General features: G+C 43.9%; 1 protein-coding gene across 2 annotated transcripts in view; it reads right to left on the bottom strand.

Moving 5' to 3' along the window:
• Positions 1 to 27,656, bottom strand: part of mpp7a (membrane protein, palmitoylated 7a (MAGUK p55 subfamily member 7)) — a 150,674-nt gene that overhangs the window by 79,426 nt on the left and 43,592 nt on the right. For both annotated transcript variants that reach the window (XM_038723941.1, XM_038723944.1), the window contains exons 3-4: positions 13,396 to 13,514; positions 1,856 to 1,933 (exon numbers count right to left, since the gene is read on the bottom strand). In XM_038723941.1, the coding sequence (XP_038579869.1) occupies positions 1,856 to 1,933; positions 13,396 to 13,514 (197 nt within the window). The remainder of the gene's footprint in view (positions 1 to 1,855; positions 1,934 to 13,395; positions 13,515 to 27,656) is intronic.

Below are 27,656 nucleotides of genomic sequence, written 5' to 3'. Positions count from 1 at the left end.
GTCTGTGTGTGTGTGTGTGTGTGTGTTACACACACGTGACAAAGAGGAATCTGGCTCTTGCAATCTCAAGTTTACTCTCCACAATATCTAACTGTTGTACTGCAGAACAAGACAAATTACATACCTGCTTACACTATGTCTCTCTGGGTTGGAGTCTAAGCAAATCAAGTTTGATTGGTATGACAGTATAACAGGGGATGCAAGACAGAAAATACATAATGTGTGTGTAGGTGGGTGATAAATTTAAAGGAAAAGAAATATTCTGAGTCTGAGACTGTGGGCCCTCCTCATCCCCATAGTGTACACGTGTAGTTTTGCTCAAGTCCTAGATGCCTAAGGGATCATGATTATGTTATTTGATGCCATGCTCACCAATCGAGCCAAGATAACCTAATATCTTGACATAACTTCAGACTATAGCAAATACATTAAGAGGTCTGTCCTAAGGTATTTACTGTTTCTGATTCTGAGAAAGTGGGAAAGACAGTAAAAATCCTCCAAACTATTGTATCTCTGAACTATCTCTTCGCAATTTAACACATTTTTAACACATTTAGGATATTCTATGGGATCTCTTTTTGATAACTAACTTTTAACTAACTTTTTGACCGAGCGTTCCCTGGAACAGTTTGGAGCCCCCGGGTGAGGCCTGCCTGTTTGAAAACAAACAAAGTTGTAAAGAAACAACAAATGCACAGTCCTCCATACAGATCACAGGCATCACAGAATGGTTTGATGAGTATGAACACGATGTGAATCATATGGCCTTCACAATCAGCAGACCTCAACCCAACTTAACACTGGGTTTGCCATTATTGCAGCGGCGACTGTCGTTAAAGCTGTGTTTAACCCTGTAATGTATGCAAAGGTTGTAATGTACTTTTGAAAAAAATCCAACAGATCCTGCAGAATCGAATATATGTTGAAAATAAAGTCATCGATGCCTTTAAAATAAAGTCGGACAGAAGTGGTACGTTTATATAATTTGTTGTCATCACCAGTTTCAGACTTGTGCTTTGAGACGGAATACCTTCCAGAATTACACAGACTACCTTCTGTTGGAGGGGGTGACTGCCGACTGCAGTTAACCCAAACATCTCTTCATGTTGGACAGTGCTCTAGTATCATCATCAAAACACATTTTTGAAATCAGTTAGATTTTTATTCAAGATTCAATTTTATTTTTCCCCAAATTCCATTTTTCAGAAGTCTGTTTTACAATTTAAGCACAATTTGTCATCAGAAAGAGTGTGTAATCATGTTGTGGATGAATCCAACTTCCACAATTCAATGAGAGAAATATTATACATGCAATCAGTATCAATGAATTTGATGTATCATGTGAATATGCATATAGAAATGTGTTGTGCAATGTGCAATTATTAAGTAGGGTACAATTCACAATGAATGAATTGTTATAATACATGTGGGCCTATTGTTAATAGTTTCCCATTAAATAGGTTATTACTTGACTACTGACAATATCTTTCCACAGTTCTTCTGCAGGACAGCCTCCATATGTTGCTCCAACACACACTAAGTAATAAGTGGGTCTGACAGAGGCTACGTTCACATGGGCAACGGTCCTCCTTGTTTACAAAGCTTGACTGGACGCAGCCTTTTCATTTCTTATAACTAATCAAATAGCCATGAAGCCTTCAGCGAGTTCGCATCTTGCATCTGCCAATGTGGTTGCAGTTTGGAGAGTTTGCTGAAGTGATGAGCTTGATGTTAAGCTCTGACTCTCTTCATTATGACTGTGTGTGTGTGTGTGTGTGTGTGTGTGTGTGTGTGTGTGTGTGTGTGTGTGTTACTAAGATATTCAGTGTTGTTTTTTCCTTTCATTTGAACTTACTTCATGGGCCAGAGCTGCAGCGCTGTCCAGGATGGGGACGGGTTTGCTCTCTTCGTAGTGCTGCAGCCGTTCATGGATCTGAAAGAACAGATTGTGTTAGTACTGTAAGTAAGAGAGAGACAGAGAGAGACAGAGAGAGACAGGAAGGAGGTCAATGTTGGGCTGCAGAGGCCACGGCGAGACCTCCCTGAGCAAACACGTACATGTGTGAGCAAAGTGTGCACACAAAAACCCATGTGCACTGCTACAAGCACACATGTATGAAAACATCTACAGCCTCCATCCACACCATTTGACCACGCACATACTCACAGCAGATCAAAACGACAAGCAATCACACTTTCAACCACCAAAAGCACACACTCACACACCTCTTTCACACTAGGCTCGCTCGATTCAGCGCAGTGCTTAGCCACTGTACAAAAAATCTAGTTTTCCACCATGCATCTGATATACCCTAGTGGCCTGGTGAGGATTCCAAATCATTTCAACAGTCTGGTTAAATTGGCTAAACATATCCTTATCAGCCTCAACACCGCAACTGCACAATGTTGAGAGACAAAGCTGGATCTCTGGAGAGTTACTAAAATGGAAAGTAGGCCTGACTCGTATGTTAACGTTTACTCATTTACACACACAAAAACACTTCATCACTCAAAAACTGATATGTGGAGCAGAGACGCAATCATTTATACACACACTTGCACATGTGCAGTTGAACACACAGTTGCACGCCTGTGCTCCAGCCTACGCACACACAGATACACACACAAAACTACAGCCATCCCATTTGTGATTTAAGAGCAGCTGTGCAGGAATGCTGTTGACAGCCTACAGGCTACTGTCAGGTCCCATCAGAGAACAGACAGGGACGACTATCCTCCCAACAGCCACTCCTGAGTCTCTCCTCAGCCCAGCATGGTGAAGCGGAGCTAGGCCAAGGGTCTGACTGATAACTGGGCCCCCGTCCTGGAGCCTCCAGCTGGATGTCCTAGAAAGCGTTCCAACACAATGGTGGAGCAGAAGGCCCCCTGGCTGGGGAGAGAGTGACAGGGAAGCCCCTGGGCCAACTCGGCATGAGTAGAGCCAAATCCACACACACACACACACACACACACACACACACACACACACACACACACACACACACACACACACGGAGCAATGTAAATTTGCAACAGAGAATCACTCCGTAGGACAGAAAGCGACAAGAAAAGCAGTTTGTTTGCTGTCACACTATGAGTAGCTACAGATGCTGTGTGCAATTAAAACATCTGTTTTAAGACATAATATTCCCTCCTTACTACACAAACCATGTTTTTTAACTAGACAGCAGCATTACCATGGATACTGTCAATGCTAGTTGGACAGAGTTGATATTGTGACAATCACAGGATGGGATCTGTCCCTTCTAATGTCATTCCCTGGGGAATGTTTTTTCTGTATTTTGGCAGCAGGCTAGGAATGTTGGGGAAGTTCTGATTAGTAAAGAGAGATGCAACATGTGTAGATGAGTTCATTTGAATCTTTGCAAGTTGTCATCTGTCTTTCATAACCACCAGAGAAAACTACGTCAGCAATACAAAGACACTCATGTCAGCATTCCAAAGATTCATTTTTATGACTTATGACTCTAGTCAGAAAAATGCAACTGAACTATGTGTTAAATGTCTTTATATAGGTGTGCCCCTTTCTGTCCATCAAAACCCCGGTTCAACTGTTGGCCTTACACAGGTACAGCCATTTCCACTTGACTTATCCACACAGTCTTGCATGATAAATCATGACCTGTTACGACTGTGTCTTAGCCAACAGAGCAGCCATGTTTCAAGGTCAGCTTAGGAGGTTCAAATCCCTGTGTAAAGCCGACATTACTCGGCTATAAAACATGGTGCATTAGGTGTGTCGTGGAGGTAATCTGTTGAAGGCCTGACGGAGGCAGATGGTTGCTCAGTTCAGTTGTAGAGCGCAAAAACTGCAACTTGAGGACGCCAGAACAAGACAGAAAAACGGTAGAGAAAAGAGCAAGCAATACAGTAGGTTTGCAATGGCCTGAAGATGCGCGGGAACATGTACAAGAGTGGTGATCAGACTAGGGGCGGAGATAAAAATTAAAAAATTAAAAAGCTTAGAGTGGTGCTAACATAAGTCTGAGCAGACTGAGAGTTCCATGTTTTATGGCATCCAATTTAAGACTGCCACTCTAGGGTAATTCTTGGAAATTTTCATCCTCATCTGTTTAATCTCACAGAGCCACGTCATATTTGAACAGCTACACTCCGCTGTTCATGAAATCCCAACAACTCCACCCTGTGCTCTGGCTCCTCTGTCTGTTCTTCTACAGTAGATGGCCGTAAAAAGGCAGCTCCGGTTACTTCATCTGTCCTGATCGTCTTTGTAAGAAAACAGATGAAATAAATGAGAGAGGTTGTCAGCGTCTTCAGCGCGCCAGCATACCACAGTCCTAGTGACATCTGCTTAGGTAGTTGTTGCTCCACCACCTCGGATTATTTAGTTACTGTGGAATTTCTTCTCTGCTTGGTGAGCAAACACAAGATTGAAATGCTTTTATTCACAGTTCAGGACACTTTCCAAATGTCTGTCCATGACGCAGTAATGTATTTTAAAGTCATTACCCCGCGTTTTGCATAGCGCATTCTCTGTCCCCTTGGTGAGGCAGCAGTGCTCCTGGCAAACGGGAGAAGTGGCCTGGTGGAATAAAAAAAAATAAAAGAAGAACAGTGAGAGACAGTGTGCTACAGCCAAGGAGGGTTTAGCTCATACCAGAGACTGAGTCCTGGACACGTAACTGAATATAAGACTGGGATCCTGACTCTTCTCTGATGAGAAATGTAGTGCTACTTCTATGTAAAATAAGGCTTAAGAGCCAGGATCAAAATCATCAAAACTCAGGGAGAAAGTAGCCCTAAAGTAGAGGCTGAGAAAAGTTGAATGAATGTGCATCTTCACTGAAAGCTTAAAAAAGAAACATGCTACAAAAGGAGCAGTGTCCCATGTCCACAGAAGCCTCAGACTAAGATGTGTTTGTGTCCAGAAGTACGCCATGGGCTTAAAATACACACATCAACACATGAGACAAAAAACAAAATGAAGAAAAACACTAACACGGGTAAGAATTAAAAAGGTTCCAACAAGGATGGACTGGAATAAAAACATGACATCAATCTTCATTTTCTTCAAACAAGTGCTCCAACCACTGCTACGGAACACTGTTAAGGTTAAGGGTCAGACACCTTAGAGACCTTTCAAGGAACCTTCAGTTCTAAAATTCAGTAATTCAATCTCTATTTATGTTCTTGTCATGATCAAAGCACGATTCAACAGCAAAAAGAACAATGACCAGTTTGAGCCTCGATTGTCAACGTGGAGGTATAGCTGAAGAGAAAAGGCATGCCTTACAAATACTAATCCAGACTCACTACAGCGAGCAAAATCTGGCAAAGAAAGAGGGAGAGAGCGTGCAAGAGAGCAAAAGCTTGATAGATGGAGAGGTGTGCTGATGGAAGGAGAAAGAGAGGTCTGGAGATCACAGGACTGGATAGTGTTTCTGTTTCTGAGTCCTGCAAGGAGGCTCTTGGCCTCTGGTTAATGTCCGCTGCCCAGAAAACAGGTCAGGTTGGACCGCTTAGGGTTGACAATCTTTCTCCCACTGCTCTTATTATATCTACCCACCGAAGTGGATCCGGTATCAAGCCTCCTTTAATCCAACCGGGTCCGATATCTTGGTCTGATCCAGAACACCTTGTCAAGGCACCATGGCCTGGTAGACTGGACCAAGTTAAGGAGACTGGAAGGGGGAATTACAGACAGACGTGCAGGGTTACAACTGGAATAGCTGTGAAATGATATGTTTACTCAAGGAGCAGTGGGTCAGTTTACAAAGATGTTGGCTTTAGCCCTGGCATGATGGCTTCAGGTCCTGGACATTGTGCTGTGGTTCATGAACAATACTGCTTATGACACTACCATTCTCCATCAGTCTGCTGAGGGTACAACTGGTCAATCCTCAGCAAGGAGCAGACATTAGAAATGACAGCATCCAGTCAACATTGCTATTAGTGGTTACCAAGTTTACACAAAGGAGCAGCAGATTTAACAATCTTTCATCATGGATCTACCAGCCCGAATTACTTGTCTCAGGCAACGTTCTGTTGGAGTTGATCTACAAAAATGTACAACTTTATAGTTAGCACAAAAATTAGTTCAACTTTTCCATCATCTTTAATTGTCTAGGCCAATTAAAATTCCTCTTGTCCTGCACCTGGGTCCCAGGATTTTGGTGACACTGGGTCATAAATCAATTAATTAGAAAATATGCCAATGATTGGTTTTGTGTATTCAGAGATTAGTGAGCAGTGGATTCAAATCCTTGACAAGACCTCACACAGAGGGTGCTGGTGCCTGAGCTCGCCTCCCTTGTTGTGGAAAACGCCTCGAGAATGTGACAGCTAATTAATTAAGAAGTAGCAGTAGATACAATGGACGAGAGAGAGGAAGGGAGAGCGAGAGAGAGGAGGCCAGCTGGACAACAATCATGACATCCATATCATTTAGATAAGGGATATATTTCCTCCAGGAGCTCCTACAAAAAAAGGGCAGGGAGGCCACTGACACATGTATTCTGTGATGCCAGGACAGTGCAAGACACAGCCACACTTATGATACACACAATGACTGTCTTGAAACACAGCTAAAATCCCCACTGCAAGATTTCTGTTTGTATTTCTTTGCACAATACAATAACATCACCAGCAATGAATGACTGAGAACATAAAGCCAGGCCAAATGCACTGACTTACTGAATCCGATTGATTTGAGTACTTTTGAGGCAGTCAATTCAACGTATAAATTTGTTAAGACTATCTTTAAAAGCTCCGGGTGAGCCCATGATGTGTTCAGGCAGTTCCTGGGCCATGAGGGAGCCATAAATACATTATATGGCACCATGAACCTCATTTTCCATATTTTGTGTGTTGCTCCTATGCTCCATGTCCTATTAAGATTGGCTTCGTATTGTGTAGACCTTCTGGTTTCACTTTGAGTCAATTTTTTCCTAAGGAATACAAAATCGGGGTCAACCAAAATGACCTGGAATAATGGTTGTGGGATCACTCCAGAGATTTTCCTTGATTACCAATACAGACATTTGACTGATAGAATGGGGACCGGTGGATCTGTAGGTCTCTTTTCACTGCACCCCTCCTCAGTGCTCTAGACCCTGTTCAAGTCAATGAATTTTAAGGTTTTTCAGTAACAGGCAATAATGCAGCCAGTCTGCTATACTAAGGAGTTTCCCTCCTCCTTTCCCCTGTCCCTATCACAACCTCGCCTTTGGCTTCATCCATTGTCTATTCGTCTAGCTCTTCTGGCTCAATTCATAGGCACTTGTTTGTGGACACTGAGCATGATCTTTCAACTTCAAGGTGTAGTCCACCATTAAACTTCAATGAAAATATTAGGAAGGTAGTCTAAGCGCAGAGTGTAAGAGTGCAAGGAAGGGGATTTATTTTGGATTCAACTGTAACCAAAGTCTGCATAAAGTACCTTAATCAATGCCACGCCAAAGTCCCAAGGTTTATCAGTAATATTACAAGAATCTACACTGAGAGAACAAACTCATTTGCTTAACAGGCCAGATGAACATAAATGTCATCTCTTTTGAAGGACGGAAGAACCCTTCTCCGAAGCAGCCTGTGGGTATTTGCTTAACTCCCCACGAGGGTTCCTGTTCCCCCCAAAATAATAAACACAGACTTCAGAGGCGACCAGCACACAGGATGTGCTGACCACAGACAATACAACTGGATCTCTGAGGTGATATAGGTTTACAAGCTGAGTCCTGAACCAGAGACTATTAGGCATATTTTATTGCTACATACAGGGTGTGGGTGTGCGAGTCTTAAATGACTCACTGAAAGCTATTGCAGCAGGGTGAGACGTTTAGAACAATTTCCTTTTCATGATCTTCTTTGGTAATAGGGACCGGGAGCGAGGTATGTTTTGAGGTGTGGAAAGGATAAGATAAGTGCCCAAAGGACAAGTTTGTGGTTGTTGTCAGGGAGTAGAGTTGATGGACATTAAGGGGTGAGTCATAAAACTTGGAGGGCTATAGAGCTTATTCATAGGATACTAAGCCTGGTACTCAAGTCCAGTTTGTCTGTAAATGAGCTAATTCGTCAAGAATAGCTGAAACTTTCCACTTGGGAACAAGTGTCAGCTGCAGCACCTTTACATGTCATTAAAGGCCGGCAGCACTGAAGAACAAACTGGCAAGCCCACATCAATATTGCTGTTTAACAACGATGCAAGTGCCAAACCTATTAGCAACTAACAGGAGCAGAATTTAAGGGAAAACTGACTGACCACAAAATGAGGGATCTCGGGTCCTGGCTAAAGGCCTGCTGACAGAAACTTGGTCTTAAAGGAGAGCCCCACCTGAGGCAGGTGGAAATTGAATATTGTATTATATTTCCTGTGGCTTTTTGTGGAGTTGGAACTTGGCAGTGGAACAGTGAGTGTGGCGGAATTTATACACTTGAGTAACTCCCTTTAATTGAAAAGAGGGGAACTGTCGCGTCATCTTAGCTATGCTAGCTATACATGTAAGTGCTCACATTTCATGTCAGCTCTGATGCTGCACTGACGAAGTCTGCAAAAGGAGACAAACTTGTAATTCCTAGTCCCTGCTGAAAGACGATATTAGATAATATTTGTTTCATCTCTGTGACATAACAGGATTAGGAGGGACGTGAGAGGCTTTCCCAACAATGTGATGAGGACAGGTGAGGAGAGACAGAAGTCTGGTTGGAGTATTTGTGTAGGTCTGAATCCTCTCTTATTCTTTCTTGTCTCTCTCTCTCTCAATCTTTGACACCTCTTCCCCTGGTCCTTCTCTCTCCCTCCAGACAGACTGACCAGTAACTGATGCTCTATAATTACTCAGGTGAGGTCTGAGCGTTTCCATATGAGCGACCTGGGTTGCAGAGTCTGTCAGATTAACATGATGTGTGTGTTTTCTCTCTGCTGTTTAGCCATTCTCAAAGTATCCGCTTCACAGCCTTGTGGAATAAAGGTGGAATCTGTGGAGATTTGGTGGTGGGGCTTTAGAGGAAGGGGGCGATTAAGGTTTTATTAATAGTGTGCCACTGATGTTAGCCATGTTCACCTGAATGTTGCGTTTGAGTGCTGGTCTCAGCTGTAAGGCGAGATGGTTGTTCTGTACTTCTGTGTGTTTCAAAGTCTGCCTGTCTGTCCATTTGGCTCACTGGCTGACAGGCTGGCTCACGTCTCAGTACCAAGTAGAAAGCAGAGGAAACACATAGTTGTACTTGTCTGGAGCGGGGCAGTTTCCATTTATGCCTCCACATTAATGATAAGAGACGCTAAAAGCAGCTCAGTTTCTGTCCGCCGAATAAAAAGAATGAATAAGAAAATAGGTAAAAGAAGTTCTTTTTGGTGGAGAAATAATGCGGTTATTTGATGTTACACTGACATACTTGATCTAGACTTGACTAGGGATGCACCAAAATTAAAATTCTTGGTCGAAGCCCCAAAACCGAATATAATGAAAAACTTTCCCGATTACTGAACAAGGTTTTTTTCCCCATTTATTTTGACAATTTTTTTTTACTATTGCATAAATTAAATAGTCAACATGTGCTTTTTACTCAGTGTTTCCCACAGGATTTGGAGGGTTATTATGGTGGGTGGGTCCGAGGCCCAAGAGGGTCCGGTAAAGTAAATTACATGTGTCCATTTAAACGGGCCCGGGACTGTATAATCAGGCTGCAGCCTCTGCTGCTCCCTGTCGGCTCCTACATAGCCTATACACACATCAGCCAGCAAAGAGAGATTCCGCTCCGTTGCAGTGGAGACAGTGAAGTTAAAGAAGACCTATTATCTTGCATTTCCAGCCCTTTATTGTAGTTCGCTGACTCCTCTCTGGCAGCATGATTTACATTTAAAAATAATTTAATCTTATACTACTGTGCTTTAAGTTAGCTCCAAACTACTCGAGTTGCTGACAGCTATGCTTGTTACTGTGAGTACGTGCAATATTTGCTGTTTTAAACATCAATGTTGCTGCTCTAGCAATTTAAAGAAAAAATAACACAGGAAGGAGATGTGATGTGATGGAGAACACTCCAGAAGGAAACCTACTTTTTTTTGGACAATTTAAGGCCAAATAATTTTAGTAATTGGTGCAAAGCTTTCTGCAGTCCGGGTAAAGAGCCTGTGAGGACATGGCACTTTTGTGTGAACAGCACTGGCAGTTTCTCCCCTTTGAGTTCCTCTTGAAAGTTTAGCTAGGTATAATCAGGGGTGGTTAGAGGGCTAGGTGAATTCTGGGAGCTCCACCCTTATGCCTGGCTAAATATCACAGAAACATAATGCCACCTTCATTAGCAGTATTCTCTCTGCCCCACACTACGCAGTGTTTTCTTTGGGGCCGGTGAGAATGAGAGCCTGAACCTGCCCATCATTATCCTTGTTCAAATTGCCTTATTCTTGGGCCATCCATAACAATCCAAGCATCAAATGAAACCCTTCTGGTTTCCTCAAGTCCCGGCATCAGGGTTTCACTTCAGCATATGAGGTATGCCATAATTCAGGCACTTTAACATGCTCACATTGGCGCGTTACAACCTTGGATCCTGAACAAACATGCTTACACAGAAAAGATTTCTTTAAAGGGAGGGGATGAAAATTATGTCAATTTTTCTCCCTCAATCGTCTCTGTGACATAATGATACTGGCTGGAGAGAGAGAGAGAAAGAGAGAGAGAGAGACAGACCACCAAAGGGGGAAATTTATCATGCCAGCACTCAAAAACAGTGTTGGACATTCTTTCAAAATAGAAACCATATACACTGCTCAAAAACATAAAGGGAACACTAAAATAACACATCCTAGATCTGAATGAATGAAATAATCTCATTAAATACTCCTTTCTTTACATAGTTGAATGTGCTGACAACAAAATCACACAAAAATGATCAATGGAAATCAAATTTATCAACCCATGGAGGTCTGGATTTGGAGTCACACTCAAAATCAAAGTGGAAAACCACACTACAGGCCGATCCAACTTTGATGTAATGTCCTTAAAACAAGTCAAAATGAGGCTCAGTAGTGTGTGTGGCCTCCACGTGCCTGTATGACCTCCCTACAATGCCTGGGCATGCTCCTGATGAGGTGGTGGATGGTCTCCTGAGGGATCTCCTCCCAGACCTGGACTAAAGCATCCGCCAACTCCTGGACAGTCTGTGGTGCAACGTAGTGTTGGTGGATGGAGCGAGACATGATGTCCCAGATGTGCTCAATTGGATTCAGGTCTGGGGAACGGGCGGGCCGGTCCATAGCATTAATGCCTTCCTCTTGCAGGAACTGCAGACACACTCCAGCCACATGAGGTCTAGCATTGTCTTGCATTAGGAGGAACCCAGGGCCAACCGCACCAGCATATGGTCTCACAAGGGGTCTGAGGATCTCATCTCGGTACCTAATGGCAGTCAGGCTACCTCTGGCGAGCACATGGAGGGCTGTGTGGTCCCCCAAAGAAATGCCACCCCACACCATTACTGACCCACCGCCAAACCGGTTATGCTGGAGGATGTTGCAGGCAGCTGAACGTTCTCCACGGCGTCTCCAGTCTCCCACCTGTGGACGTCGGGCCCTCATACCACCCTCATGGAGTCTGTTTCTGACCGTTTGAGCAGACACAAGCACATATGTGGCCTGCTGGAGGTCATTTTGCAGGGCTCTGGCAGTGCTCCTCCTGCTCCTTCTTGTACATAGGTGGAGGTAGCGGTCCTGCTGCTGGGTTGTTGCCCTCCTACGGCCTCCTCCACGTCTCCTGATGTACTGGCCTGTCTCCTGGTAGCGCCTGCATGCTCTGGACACTACGCTGACAGACAAAGCAAACCTTCTTGCCACAGCTCGCATTAATGTGCCATCCTGGATGAGCTGCACTACCTGAGCCACTTGTGTGGGTTGTAGACTCCGTCTCATGCTACCACTAGAGTGAAAGAGAGAGTGAAAGCACCGCCAGCATTCAAAATTGACCAAAACATCAGCCAGGAAGCATAGGAACTGAGAAGTGGTCTGTCGTCACCACCTGCAGAACCACTCCTTTATTGGGGATGTCTTGCTAATTGCCTATAATTTCCACCTGTTGTCTATTCCATTTGCACAACAGCATGTGAAATTGATTGTCAATCAGTGTTGCTTCCTAAGTGGACAGTTTGATTTCACAGGAGTGTGATTGACTTGGAGTTACATTGTGTTGTTTAAGTGTTCCCTTTATTTTTTTGAGCAGTACAAAGGGTACAGTAAAATATAGCTCTAACAATTACAAGTTTTCTCCGTAAATTGACTATTAAAGCATTCTCAGTTACAACAATGAACTAGAGAAAGAGCTGAAGCAGTTCTAACGTATATTTACTTGGTAGTGATTTAAAAGCTGACTTGCAGTAGAAAAACCCATGTGACAAAAACCCTGCGATTCCGTTTCCAATAGCAGGAGATGAAGAAGGAGATTGGCTCCAGATTGCAGAGAATCTCAAGGGAAGATGAGTTTTGGGCAGACAGACAGAATGTGTTACATTCATTACCTCTGTCTGTCTGCTAGCATAAAGATATCAAGTGTGCTCATCTTCCCCCAAAACTCTGCAGCTATCTAGTTTAACAGGCAGTAACTGGACCACAGGCCCGTTCACTGGCAGAGCGGGCGTTACAAGATCTGGGTGGGTAGACTGATGGAATGACAATAAACTTAGTAATGTATGAATAAGACTGCAAGGAAGGAGGGTGAATAAAGCAGTGTTGAGGTGCAAGCGTGTGCTTTTATGTGAATTGGAGAGGTCGGCTCAGGGGTTGGGGTCGCGAGAAAGTCAGTCCCACGAGAGGAAGGATGTGACTGTGAAGGTGGGTAATTTAGACTTAGATGCAGATTTTAGGAAGATTTAAAATCTTATGTTATAATACTGTCTGTCAGGCCTGAGGCTGTGATAAGTCCTCCTACTATTTCACATTTTTATATTTATTATTGAAAATTTAAAAAACAAGATGAAAGATATCCACCTATATGAAGCTACCTAAATCCTATTATTTGCCTTCAGGTTGGAACGTCATCTCTGAACATGTGAAGGGGAATTTTGTTAGTTGTGAAAAACTTTGCAGATATGATTGTGAAATTGCTAGTTAAATTTAGTAATTCATGATTATGGAACTGACACTTAAGTTTCATAATGCGAGTATAACTACATGCTGGTTAAAGAAAACATGATTTGTAAGGAAATGATTTCTCTTCTAGTGCTGGAGATAGAAATTGCTAGTTTGAAAGTATGAATCTATGAAGAACTGAAGCTTCCCAAACATGATGGATATGAATGTGCTCTATGAACTGCGGTGCCTTGGCAGAAGCAACATGGGTGTTTAAATCTGAAAAAAAATATCTTAATTGAACCACTAAGCAAAACTTGAACACAAACAAGAATAAGATGCCTTTTTTGCTTTACCTTGACCAGCGAGTGGAGGCTTCTCTCCCCAAACATGTCCTGGAGGAAGGTGTTGTCCTCAGGGCGGCTGACATGGGGCTGCAGCTGGGAGGGCAGAGCCGCCAGCAGCTCATACAGACCTTCAGACAGGGAAGAGGAAACAGAGGGTCGGCATGGCAGTGGGAGGTGTGAGTGTATGCACACACTGTCAAATACACAAACACATGAATTGAAACAGATGTGCAGTTTAATTATCTTTATATATCTGCACTTTAATAATAGGCTTGGGAAGTAGGCTTCAAAATGCTTTACATAACATAAAAGACAAAATGTTAAATACAAAAAGACATTTAAATACAAATAGAAAGATATATACAGGAAAGTAAAAGTTACAGTCCAGTGTGAGATATTATTCCGAAGCCTCAAATTTGATTTAAAGGTCCAGTGTGTAATATTTAGGAGGATCTATTGACAGAAATGCAACATAATGTAGATAACTATGTTTTCAGTGGTGTAAAGACCTTACATAGTGACTTGTTTCGTTTTTATTACCTTAGAATGAGTCATTTCTATCTATATGCACAGTGGGTCCTCTTACATGGGCGTCGCCATGTTGCGCCGCCATGTTTCTACAGTAGCCCAAACAGACAAAAGTTTATACAGAGCATGGTTTGCCACTACGTTGAATATGTACGAAAAAAAGAAGAAGGAGAAGAACCGGTAACATTAGTAGTAGTAGTAGTAGTTGAGTGATTTATTAGAAGGCTGAAAAGAAGAGAAATGTGGACAAATGTAGTCCCACACGTATTATTTAGCACAAGAGCAGACAGAGCGTGTCGGCAGCTTCTCCTGCTTACTTGGAAAGGGAGGGGTGACTGACATCACAGGGGTGACTGTGCATTCATGTGGTGTCGGAATAATGAGAATCTTTTTATCCACCTTAAATCTTTTTTGAAAAAAGAGAGTGTACATGGGACATAAAGTATACAGAACTTACATATTTTGCAAACATGTAATTTGCAATAAGGTTATAACAGTTAGTTTATTGTCCATGTAGAGTGAACAAGATGTCTGCGTGTTGTTTATATGCTCTGATAATGCTAATGCAACACATCTTTGTAGTAGCGTCTGTGGTGTTGTTATTAGTGATGTGTAAAGCTTGACCTTAGATGATAGGAGGCGGGCCTGGATGCAGGGCATGATGAGATATGTGAGGGCAGGAAGCGGAAGGTGGACGGAGCGGGGTAAGAAAACAACAATAAAGAGTTCACGTTCAGCTCACAGTTTGTCTCACGCAGATGTATTCTTTTGACAACACGACATGGTGTCAGAAGTGCTGTGGAGACTGTAACGTGAGTCGGCTCGGACAGAGAAACAAAGAAAAGGGACAGAGTGAGTAAAGACAAATGAGTAACAGCAGAGACGAGCAGAGTGGGGAGGTAGTTAGCAGAATGGCTAACACGCCCGGCTCTACGTTTAATATTCAGCCACTTGAGCCCTTTGATTTTTCGAAGCCACACAAGTGGACAAAGTGGATAAGGAGGTTCGAGAGGTTTCGCCAGGCGAGCACTCTAACGACAAGCTCCGACGAGAACCAGGTGAATACCTTAATGTATTGTATGGGAGATGAGGCAGATGACGTTCTGAGAGGTATTAAGCTTAGCGACGCCGACCAGCGCCAGTACGTCAAAGTGAGAGATGGCTTTCAATCGTTCTTTGTTGTGGTAAAGAATGTAGTGTACGAGCGTGCAAGATTCAATATGCGAAGACAAGAAGCAAATGAGACGGTGGATGCATTTGTCACTGCACTGTACGCACTAGCGGAACATTGCAACTATGGAACACTACATGACGAATTAATAAGAGACAGAATAGTTGTTGGACTGGCGGACACAAGGCTCTCAGAACGCATGCAAATGGAAAAGGATTTGGATCTTGAAAAAGCTATTAATATGGCAAGACAATCAGAGGAGATTAAAAAGCAGCAAAGCATGATTAGGAGTGATGGTGGTGTAAAACACATGGATGTTAGCTCTGTGGACTGTGTTTACACAAAGAAAAGACTAAATTTGCTAAAGGCAAAAACAAGGGACACAAGACACACAACTTTCAGAGCAAAACACCAAAAGATTCCCAATGCAACAAGTGTGGAGGCTTACCTCACCCTAAGCATGACTGCCCAGCCAAAGACGCAAAGTGTCGTTCCTGTGGAAAGAAAGGTAACTACCAGCGTGTGTGTTTTGCTGGAAAAGCTGTGCACGGTATAGAGAAACAAGAGGAAAGTTTCTTTCTTGGCTCTGTGACTTCAGATATGGATCCATGGACTGTTGATGTTAAGATAATGGACAAAACCATTACATTCAAACTTGACACAGGAGCAGATGTCAGTGTGGTGCCACAGACTGTTTTTAACAACATTTTTTCCACTGCACAGCAGCCCCATCTCCTGAAAGCAGAGAAACCCTTGCTTGGTCCAGGACAGGTGCCACTGCATGTGTTGGGGTTCTCGAGACTGCAGCTGAGGAGAGGAGCTAAGGAGACCGAGGAGAAGGTCTATGTTGTCAAAAACCTGAGTATGCCGTTGCGCGGGCTGCCAGCTATTGTAGCCCTTGGTTTACTCCAACGTGTCGACAGCATAGACATGGAGGCCCTCAAGGCAAGTTACCCCAAGCTGTGCAGCGGTCTTGTGGGGTTGCGCAGCAAACATACACCATCAAGCTTAAATCTGATGCGGTGCCTGTTTCCCTGAAAACCCCCAGGAGGATCCCATTGCCACTGGTGGGGAAAGTCAAGGAAGAACTCCAGCGAATGGAAAGCCTCGGTGTCATCAGTTGTGTGGAGGGGCCCACTGACTGGTGTGCTGGCATGGTGGTCGTGCCAAAGAGAGACAGTTCTAGGGTGCGCCTATGTGTGGATCTGACTGGTTTGAACCAATATGTGTGTCGTGAAAAGAACATTCTGCCATCAGTCGAGCAGAGTCTTGGAATGCTAGCTGGGGCAAAAATCTTCAGCAAACTGGATGCCAACATGGGGTTCTGGCAAATACCCCTGTCAGAGGAATCGGCCAAGTACACAACCTTCATTACACCCTAGGTCACAGAGGGGCTCGAAGGTGTGATCTGCCACATTGATGACCTGTTGGTATGGGGGTGCAGCCAGGATGAGCACGACATACGTCTCCATGCTGTGCTACAAAGGCTCAAAAAGGCGGGAATCACACTGAATGTGGACAAGTGTAAAATCTCCACGTCGGAGGTGGTCTTCTTGGGTCACATCATTTCAGCCAGCGGCATCCGCCTGGACGCAAGGAAAACAGAGGCCATCATGGAGATGAAAGCGCCCACAGATGTCGGAGAGTTGAGATGTTTCCTTGGGATGGTTAATCAGCTGGGTAGGTTCATTCCCCAACTGGCGGAAAAAGACAAGCTGCTCCGTGACCTCCTCTCTAAGAAATACTGCTGGGTCTGGGGCGTGGACCAGGCTGCTGCATTTAAAACACTGAAGAGAGCCCTGTCTTCACCTCCAGTGCTAGTCATGTACAACGCGAATAAGGACACCAAAGTGTCGGCTGATGCATCATCATACAGCCTGTGAGGAGTCCTTCTCCAGCGATGGGAGGGAGAATGGAAGCCTGTGGCTTACGCATCTCGGTCACTTACCCCAACCGAACAACGCTATGCACAGGTGGAAAAGGAGGCCCTGGGTCTCACATGGGCTTGCGAACGGTTCCGGGATTTCCTTATAGGGAAACACTTTTGCCTGGAAACCTATCATAAACCCCTCATCAGCCTACTTGGAGCTCAAGCACTGGATTTATTGCCACCAAGGATCCAACGCTTCAGGATGAGACTGATGCGCTACACGTACACTATCGTGCATGTGCCAGGGAAGTCGCTTTGGACAGCAGACACACTGTCACGCTCGCCTGTAACATCACGCATGTCTACCGAGGAACAGGAGCTGATGGAGAGCACCAATATCTATGTGGACTGTGTCATGGAGAGTCTACCGGCCAGTCCCACATATATGGAAAACCTGAAAGAGTAACAGTGTCTGTTCTCGTGTTATGGCCCTATGCACAGACGGATGGCCGGTTCATGCAAAACAAGAACCTGTGCTGAAAAGCTACTGGTGTGAGCGAGCTACACTTACTGTTAAAGATGGCTTACTGCTGAAAGACACACGACTTGTGATACCTTCGGCAATGCGGAACAATGTTCTAGCTAAACTACATGAAGGACACCAAGGCGTGGTGAAGTGCAAAGTACGAGCTCGACAGTCAGTTTGGTGGCCGGGGCTCAGTCAGCAAGTGAACGACATGGTTCTCAACTGCAGAACATGTATACAAGAGCAACAAAACCACAAAGAGCCATTGATGCCATCAGAATGCCCCAACAGACCGTGGCAGAAGTTGGGGACGGACTTGTTTGTTTTAGGAGGCAAAACATACCTGCTCGTTGTTGACTATTTTTCCAGGTATGTAGATATCGCACAGCTGTCTCGCACCAGGTCCACTGATGTCATCGTCCATCTAAAGTCAATGTTCGCTCGCCATGGCATTCCAGAGGTCCTGATGTCAGACAATGGGCCTCAATTTTCTGGACTAGCTTTCACTTCCTTTGCGGATTCCTATGGGTTTCAGCATATCACTAGCAGCCCGAGGTTTCCACAGAGCAATGGGGAAGCAGAACGGGCTGTCCAGACTGTGAAGAATCTCCTGAAAAAGGCAGGGGACCCCTATCTGGCTCTTCTTGCCTATAGAGCTACACCTCTTTTGAGCGCAGCTCAACTACTAATGGGTCGACGTCTTCGCACTACAGTGCCAGTTCTTCCCTCGCAGCTGGACCCTGCACTGCCTGATAGCGTCACCTTTGCTGGGAAGGAAAAGGAGAAGAGGATCTCTGATGCTCGAAACTACAACAGGCGCCTTTGTGCTAAGGCTCTCTGTGTCCTAACACCAGGTGAAAAAGTATGGGTGACTGATGCAAAGTTATCGGGGACTGTGCTTCAGCATCACTCCATGCCAAGGTCTTACTTGGTGGATCTACCTGAGGGGGTGGTGAGACGCAACTGTCAGCACCTGCTACCTCTACACACACCTGCACGGGACAGAGAGTTATCACCACCACAGCAAAGGGCAGAGCAAACTCCTGTGCAGGTTCCCATGTCACCTGCTATAGCACCCCAAGTTTCACCTGCAGAGACTTCCACTCTCAGAACTAGGTTTGGAAGAACGGTACTCAAACCTAGCAGGCTCAATCTGTGATCAAGATAAAAGACTGGGGAAAAGAGACTAATCTGAATGTCTTTGAATTGAGAACAAAATATGTGTGAAAAAACACTGTAAATGGAATGATAGCTGTGATGGGGTATAGTAGGAATAGCTACTGTTAAAGGTGATGTTGTTTAGACTAGTTTTGACCACTTAAGTACACTGGAGAATTCGAGGAAAAGTAATTGTCTAAGCACAGCAGACAGTGTAATTTCAGTTAACCAATAAAGTGGCTATGTTAACAATGTTCCTCCTTGCAGGATTCAAATAGGGACAAACCTTTCAACAAAAGAGGCAGAATAATCCTCTAAGCTCTGATGAGACAAAGGCAGTCTACCCTTTGTTCTTTAGAAAAGGGGAGATGTGGTGTTGTTATTAGTGATGTGTAAAGCTTGACCTTAGATGATAGGAAGTGGGCCTGGATGCAGGGCATGATGGGATATGTGAGGGCAGGAAGCGGAAGGTGGATGGAGCGGGGTAAAAAAACAACAATAAAGAGTTCACGTTCAGCTCACAGTTTGTCTCACGCAGATGTATTCTTTTGAGAACACAGCGTCCATGTACATGAACACACACTGAAGTTGTAAGAAAAAGGACCATCTGAGGAGCATGTGAATGCACCGTGAGCTGCTGGTTGCATTTCGCAATCCTCACCACTAGATGCCACTAAAACTTACACACTGAACCTTTAATGAAAAGCAGCAGCAGATTTAAATGAACAGAGTTGCAGGGACCTGCAGAACAGAAGTGATCTACATCTGCAGGAATACATATACATTCAAACACACACACAGTAACGAGACAGACAAGACAACACATGCATTTGTAAATGTACACATAAATGATTATGCTAGGGCTTTTATAAGATAAGTCACACATCATTTTCATCTATGGATGCTCTCTCTGTTTCTTTGTCTCTTCCTCAGATGCACCCATCCGAATACCCAAAAAATAAACACACTCCTGACATTTGCTACAAGCTACAGAAAAAAAACAATGCCACTCTTCTGGTCACTGGAAGTAAAAGGAAACATAAAGAAACATAAAGCATTGCCCCCAAGCCTCTACTTCCCACTATTGTCTGAGTCTTTCCTGTTGTTTGGGGAACATTGCTGTCACCATTTAGAAACAACTCAAAAAAATCCATGTCAGACAACTACAGATTTCACCTTTTGATCAACTGTTTGGTCAACTTTTTTTTTTCCAACCAAACAGACGTGCCTCAGGAGGTTTTCCATCAACACATCTTTCTTGCCTGGAAACAATCAATTGCTGAAGTAAAGTGCATGTGTGTTTGCTAAACAGAAATTTTGGAAGAAGTAGTCAGGATAAATTCTACGTGGCTGTTGTGCTGGTTATGTCAATACGTTTTATACTGAAAGCCTAAAATGGAAATGAACTGTTCTGAAATAACCTTTTGCACTTAAAAGAACTGGATTTGAGGTAAGTGAAGTGAACAGGCTTGGCTGTATACCATCGGATGTCATGAGCTCACAAGGACAGTGGACATTTGCATTTATCCAGGCCTATGTGGCCCATATACAGGTCCTCACAACAGCATGAGCAAAGTTTGCTGGTGACAGTGAGACAAACAGGGTGCATGGGTCAGCAGTCCCATAGCTGAATCGCAATCCTTTCAGAACAGATGCCAAAATCTGTAAGGTCTTTCGGGGTTTAAAAACTGGGCTTATAAAAGGAATAAATATTTCAAATTCAATTTACAGGGAACCCAACTGGGGATCTGATGGTTTCAAGCTTAAGCTGAAGGGAGGTGAAGCACTCAGAGGGAGAGAGCACAAAACCAGCGGTTGAGCAGGGTTCCTTCCAAACACAACAGAGTCCTGGAGCACAACTGATGGAGAGAAATAGCAGATACTTGTTTGTTGCTCTGTTCTGGTCTTCAGTGTGGCAGTGATCCACTAAATCAGGGGATACATTAAAGGTCAGGCCCATATAGAGTGCAGTCAAGCTGGGTTATATGCATCAAAGACCCCTTAACAAATGCACCAGAAAAGGTCCTCCATTTCCAAACTCCTCAAACGCAACCACACAGTGCTTGAAACCATTTGAACGAACAGTGATCAAGTGAAGAAACTTTAAACATATTCACGGCGGAGCCATCGGAACGTCAAAACAAACTTGAGCGGCTTGGCTACCTCTCTGAGGGTGTCTTTCATCAGAGGACAGAGCAAAAGAGAGGAAGGAGAGAGGGGGGAAAAAAGCACCACCAACGTAACTGGAGTAATTTGTAGCCGAAAATGATTGATTGAAAACAATGGTTGACATCGTTGGCTGGATGAATGACTGACTGACTGAACTGGCGGGCTCTCTGACTGGGTTAGAACAAGTGTGTGCTGGCAGCTCAGACCATTCGAGGAGAGCCATGGCTGACTTACTTAGCTCATGTTATGCACTGCTGTTGCTGGGCAGTCAGATAGATGGAGTGTCATCTGCCACTCTCAGCCCTCTGCTTTCCATTTGGAGGTGATTTGGGGTTCGAGTCTCAGAGGTCTTTGAGCAGACACACAGGATATATCAAGATGATTTCCTGCACTGTTCTTTAGCTCACAACACAGATTCTGTGTAGTGCTAGCACCTCGTACCTCAATGCTACAAAAGTGCGGTGGTAAAGAAAGAAGTATAAGAGAGAGGTTTTACACACAACACATGTGCACCAGTCATTACAGCGACCCCCGTGGTTTCACTCAAGCTTGGTGTCTAATATTGTCTCTGGTATGTGATCATACCAATGCCTGGTTCTGTGCTCCTCATCATCAGAAACTTTGTAGCTTTTTAGCTAACAAGCCTGCCTGAGGGCAGCTGGCCCCGCTCAATCATTTACAACTTGGAACTCCCAACAGAACATCTCACATAATATATTAAAAAAAGATTTAAAGAGACATGGGGATGAGGTGAGGGGTGTAGGAAGGACGGCGAGAGTGAGGGGAAGAGATATGGTAATGTCATTACTATTGGCAGTGCTATGATACTAGTAGGAGGGGATGAAGGGATCGAGGGAGGGAAGGAGAGAGTGAGAATCCCTAAGTGTTATTCTCCCCAGGTGCAAAGTCTCCCCTCATATCTACACTCTCAATGATTCAAGTCTCTATTCCTCCTGACAACAATCCCTCTCTATCCATGCTGGGAAAACCTAAACAGGCTGTGCCAATGGCACATTATGGGAAACACATCAACTCCATTAACTATTCAGAAATAACAGCATTATGGGGGGAAAAAAATTCAAAAACAAGCTGCCACAGTGCTCTCCTTCTGGGGTCACTATGTCAGGCTGAACCCCGTGAACCAGAGAAATCCCAGTTTCAAATAACAACATAGAGAGCTGTGGACGAGCCAGACGCTAAACAAGGACTCTGCAAAGCTGAAATTAAATATAAGAATGTATGGGTGGACAAGCTTGTAGGAGAAATGGAAGCAGAAAGAGAGAGAGAGAGGAAATGAGCCAAAAAAACCACCACAGCGGTGGTAAAATCACTGTGTGTGGACACTATAAAAAGTGGGGAGAGAAATAAATCCAGGGCCAGATGCATAGACACATACGTATGGATCTGTAACATCAGATATCGTGCCCAGCACAGACAGTGAGAGACAAAATGAGAGAGGGGGAAAGAAGAAAGGAAACAAGATTCCGCCAAACCTTCACCGCTAAAGGGTGGACTGACTTGTTTCTTGCAGGGCTGGTCTGGCTTCATTTGATTTGTTTTGGCCAGACTATTCTGGACCCTCTCGTGCGGCGGCTGTGTGTAGCGGACCTGGCAGTGTCTTGTAGTAGACCACTAGGTTCTGTTGTGGCTAGTGCAGGGCCAGCCCAGCCCAGAGGTCTCGAAGACCAGCATGATGTTGTGCAGGATGACCGAAACAGTCTTCAGAGAAATCAGAGAGGCCAGTGCCTCCGAAACTTCCCGTACAGAGGAAGTGACCACTTTAACTGCCAAACAGCACTTCCCCTCTCACGCCCACACCTCCACAGCGGTTAAAGAAAATAACAGTATTTTTCACAGTTCCCTTTCATGTAAAACACACAAAAAAAATCCCAGACAATGAAATGCATTATACATGATACACATCAAAATTGCTAGTCACATAGGTCAACGACCTCAGGGACACAGCGTTTGCCTGGTTGAAAAATATGACCCTCGCCATGAAATTGTAACATCGGTGCTGTTTACTTACACGCCACACTAGGCCAAATGGGCTGCTGTGAGACAAATTTATCAGTGTGCACATAACTTTACATGTTGGACTGTACGAAACGGATGCTTAGGGACCCCGACTTCCATCTTAACATGTAAGTGAAGTACATGTAGAAAGACAAACTGTCGGCCTGTCTGGTGAAAATTAACTTGTTCGAATACAGGAAATGAATCCTGGGTTTTGGCTCAATTTCCTCCCCCCTGCACTTTCTGCCAGGTGCTGAATGAGTTATTGACCTCCCTCATATATCTTCAGAAACATATAGAGAGCACGCTGTTCATGAGGCTCAACGGACTGCTGGGGTAAGAGAATTGTGACAATATGTGGGGGCTTTCTTAGCACACTGCCTTGTGAACATGCTAGAGGGCCACCTGTACAGAACAATGGTGGCAGACAGGGGTGGCAAGAGAAGCAGTTGCAGACAGTGCAGACCAGCGTATTCAATTAAAAGCTTGATTTCCCCCTTTATTCTCCATCAAAGAGAGAGGGAAAGGCTGCCTTAAGCAAAGCAAAGGAAGACAGAGACTGAGCACAAAGAGGGAAATTAACTGAAGCAGGAATCAGTGAGGAAACCAAATATTTCAGATACAAACGGACATAAATAACATCTTATTAAAGTATGTGTGCAGACAGAAGAAGAATGATGAAACGAAAGACAAAGATGAGAAGTGAAGGTCATGAAAAGACCAGGGAGTGATGGCTTCCTGCAACAGCAAGAAGTAACAATTGCAGCAAAGATAATTCCGGCACTAATGTAAACTCATTTTCGTCTGAAGGGAGAAACTCTAGACAGACAGTGGGTGGGAAGATGGATTTAACCTGAGTCAGGTGCCAAACAAAAGGAGAAGTGTTTAGGGCCCCTTCTTCACAGCCAATGCAGGACAGGATAAAATATGTCATCAGCCCTGCTTCTGTTGTGTATTTAAGACTACCAGTGCCTGACCTCTTTTAAAACTTGCTTTCTACTAAAGTAGCACACAGGAGCATGGAATAGCAGAGGGAGCATTGGTTGTCTGGATTAAGTGACCATTTGACTGGTGTGGCATCACCTGCCAGACATAAAATTATATAGTATTTCAAGATGTATTAGCTGAGCAGACGCTGTGATCTTTAAACATAACTTACAATGAGTCCAGCAGCGTTCTACTTGGGATATAACAGTGGTTGAAGAGCGTGGAGAAAGGTAATATATAAGGCTGGGCCATTAACATAACGGCAGGAGTCCGTGCTCCGTTCAAGCCCACAAGCCTCCCGTTACCAGTTCCAAAGACCTAACCACTTCTCCACATTAAAAAGGTCAGGGGACTGAGCCCTCCAATATCATCTTCATTGATATTACAGTGTCACGGTCTCTGAATAACTCCATCATTTGGGAGTAAAAAAAAAAGAGAGAGAGAGAGAAGCTTTTGCAAGATGTTGGTTAGGGCTCCCCGGCATGGAAAAATTACTTCAGCAAGTACAGTGGGCCGGTCCAGGTGCAATCAACCGTCACTCTGATCATATATCGACTGTTTCACTACCGCAGGCTGAACTCTAGATGTATGTCATTTCAAGGCCTACAAAGAATCCGTGGGCCTTGCTGAGATCATGCCTCATTCAGGGGGAGCAAGAAGAATCTAGGGTGCAGGACCTTATCAAAGTTGTATTTCAGAGCCAGGGCAGGCCAAGCTTTTCAAGAAGGATTTACTTTATTTCATCTTATTTTCAACATGCCCTTGAAGATCACGTAGTAAGTGCATCATCCGTCCAATGCTCCATGTTTCGTCACACCTTTACACTTCAAAAGGGCTGTCAGCACATTGAAAACAGAGCTCAGGACAAAAGTACAAGTCTAATCAACATAATTGAATGCATATAGTCTGCAGGATCTGTCAGCAACCCGAAGAGCCAGTGGTGTTTTCAGCTACAACAGCTTTAACAATAACACTAGAGACAAGTGAGGCTTGAGTGGAAGCACCTGCAAAAGGGCTGGAGTGAAGTAACTGGTGAAGTAAATAGGGAACTTGGTATCTTGTCCAGGTCACAGTAGTTGAACTTCCCTCCAACCCCACTTCCTTAACTGACAAATGATATACAATGTAAGGAAGGAACGAGAGAGAGTGAAATTCAACATGGAGAAAAGATGGTCAGGAATATCTGGGCAGACAAAAAGATGATGACAGAGACAGTATCACAAACAAAGACAGATATATGACATGTGGAGGATGGAGAATATATGGGAGTGCCAGTGTAGTGTTTGTTGGAGGCCGAGATGAAAGGACCTGAAGTCTGTGCGAAGGCTGTGTTTGGCAATGGCCGTCCAGGACTTCTCTTTCCCCAGATGGAGATGAAAGGCCGCTGTTTGGCCTAGTCCGAGTTGGCAGACTTAGATTCACTCTAACGCGGTAGACAAAACACAGAAGCCACAACAAGCCGTCCAGATCCAAATGACCTGCCACCTCTGCTTATTGTGGCAATGGAACAGCAGCAGACTTTCTGGAACAGGCCTGCATGTTCTGTCCAAAGCCGTGGCCAGCTACTTATTTCTAGCAAGTTGTTGAGGGATATCAGAGGCAGACAAGCCAATACCAAATGAAAGGCTTCATTTTTATCATACATTAATAGCAGTACTTATGGAAATTTGTGCTTTAAATTTACATTCTAAATCTTTCGCTGTCTCAGTCTCAAAGTTGCGGGCTATTACTCAACATCCCATTGCATGGCTGTCAAACACAGCACATGGTCTGTAAAGCAGTTTTCAGGTTCTTTCTAATGCAAGTGAGCATGTCCTGCCCGCCAATGACCGATTAAGTACCCTGTGTGTTTTGGAAGGGAACAGTAGAGGATGTCATCCTACCTCAAGCAAACGCAAAAAAAAGCAAACGAATTCTTCATATTCAAACAAATAAAAGTCATGATTCCTCACTCTCAGTTGCACTCACTTGATTTCTTTCTTTTACATCTGCTTCCTTTGACTGTTTTTATTTTTTTGTTAAAATGATGTGGAAATTTTACTTCTGATGTAACTGGAAACAGGGAGCTCTTCCAGTGGCAACAAATCCTTGTGTTTCGTTACTGTATTACTGCGGCATCGAGCTGGCTACTAGCCAGGGACCACGACAAATGGCTGGAAGCTCCCAGAGGAACACCACCCCCCTGACATAAGCAAAGTCCTCCCTCAACCCTCCCCAATGTCTCCCACAAGTTGAAGCTGGCCAAGGCCAGATGCTCTGGATTCTTGACATCAGGATGGAAACATTTACTAAAAACAACATGGCCATATTCTTATCATATCGGTCACATTATTCAGAGATTTGTGTTTCTATGCGTTCATTTGTCCTGCACAGAGGTATGTCTATGTGGAAGCAATAATGCAGTGAGGTCACAAAGTGCTTCACCATAGGAATATCTGCATCTCATTAATCAATATCATTATAGAGCCATCACCTTCTCTAACAGTGGGTGTTCAAGATTGGAGAGAATAAGATGGCTGGAATCGCTCATCCATCGCTCCTGCACAAACATGCAGCCAGTAAGTTATTAGCGTATCTGGTAAAAGCGTTGTCCCGTCGAAAGATTTCCATATGTAGTCTTTCATGCGAGCTGTCGCCCACCTCCTCCGCAGATGTGCATGGTTGAACCACCCTTATCTTTAAATGCTGTGAGGGGGCCGTAAACCTTGATAGAACGCACAGGTACAGCTTGGAATAACACTGTTAACTTTAATAAGGTTAATAAAAGGGCATCATCTTTAGAAGTGCCTGCTCAAGAGTGTCTGTGCAAGGATTTGGGCTCGTCTAGGGCGTATTGTTTAAGGGGCACTCTGCAGTGACAGTAATGCAGCAGACTCAGCAGCAGTCTTGTTATTATTATTAGGTAGAGCCCGACCGATTTATGGGCGGGCCGATGTTATCGGCCGATATGAGCTAATTGCATTTAATCGGCATCGGCCATTTATAACGGCAGATATGTGACTATTAAAAAAGAAATAGTCAGATCCTTCACTAGTGTCATGGATGTTGCAATACATCCATGACACTCACAGCAGGTTAATGTCACGGTAGCTGGGTGTTGAAAGCTGCTGACAGGCGTAACTGTAGATTTATTCTGAAACAGTGTGGCTGTTCTAGTGAACGGTCCACATTTGTCTCTAGTTCATCACTTCTAAATATTCTCTAAAATCACGTAACGTTACAGCAGCTAACGTTGCTAAATTAGCCACAAAGCTAATCAGTGGAGGACTGCTAACGCTAATGAGCCGTTAAACTATAGTTTCTGGTGTATTCTAAATATATCTGGGAGCCGCCTGTCTGTAGTTATTCTGCATTTCTGAGATTATTAAACCAGAGTGGACACGTAAATAAACGTGAGCTGAGCAACAAAATAAGACGACTTCCTGTAGCTCCTCTTTTTGTGACGTTGTAGATGTGAAATGCTGTCAGAGCCGTAACGGCTGTGGTTACAGTTATAACGTTAGTTAAATGAAATCTCAAAGTTGCAAGTCCTCGTTGTTGCACATTCCAGCAAAAAATATTTATTGATGTGCAATTGTTTACATGTTCACTTTTTGAGACTGTAATCTATTTTATTATTATTATTATTATATAACATAATCCATTTAGGAAAAGGTTTTATAGCTCACATACATACCAGCTTTCAGTATTGGCCTGTTCTAAGTTTAGTTTATACAGTAAAGGCGTCTGCTATCCAAATCATTCTCTAAATCTAAATATCGGCTCATAAATCGTCTGTTTTTCACTTTAATATTGGCATCAGCATCGGCCACCAAAAACACATATCGTTGGGCAGTAGTATTAGC

Source organism: Micropterus salmoides, unplaced genomic scaffold (genome assembly GCF_014851395.1).
Source record: "Micropterus salmoides isolate LMB-PRFRI ecotype aquatic unplaced genomic scaffold, ASM1485139v1 Ms_hic_scaffold_1, whole genome shotgun sequence".
Classification (NCBI taxonomy): Eukaryota; Metazoa; Chordata; class Actinopteri; order Centrarchiformes; family Centrarchidae; genus Micropterus; species Micropterus salmoides.
This window is presented reverse-complemented; position numbering and strand designations above follow the sequence as displayed.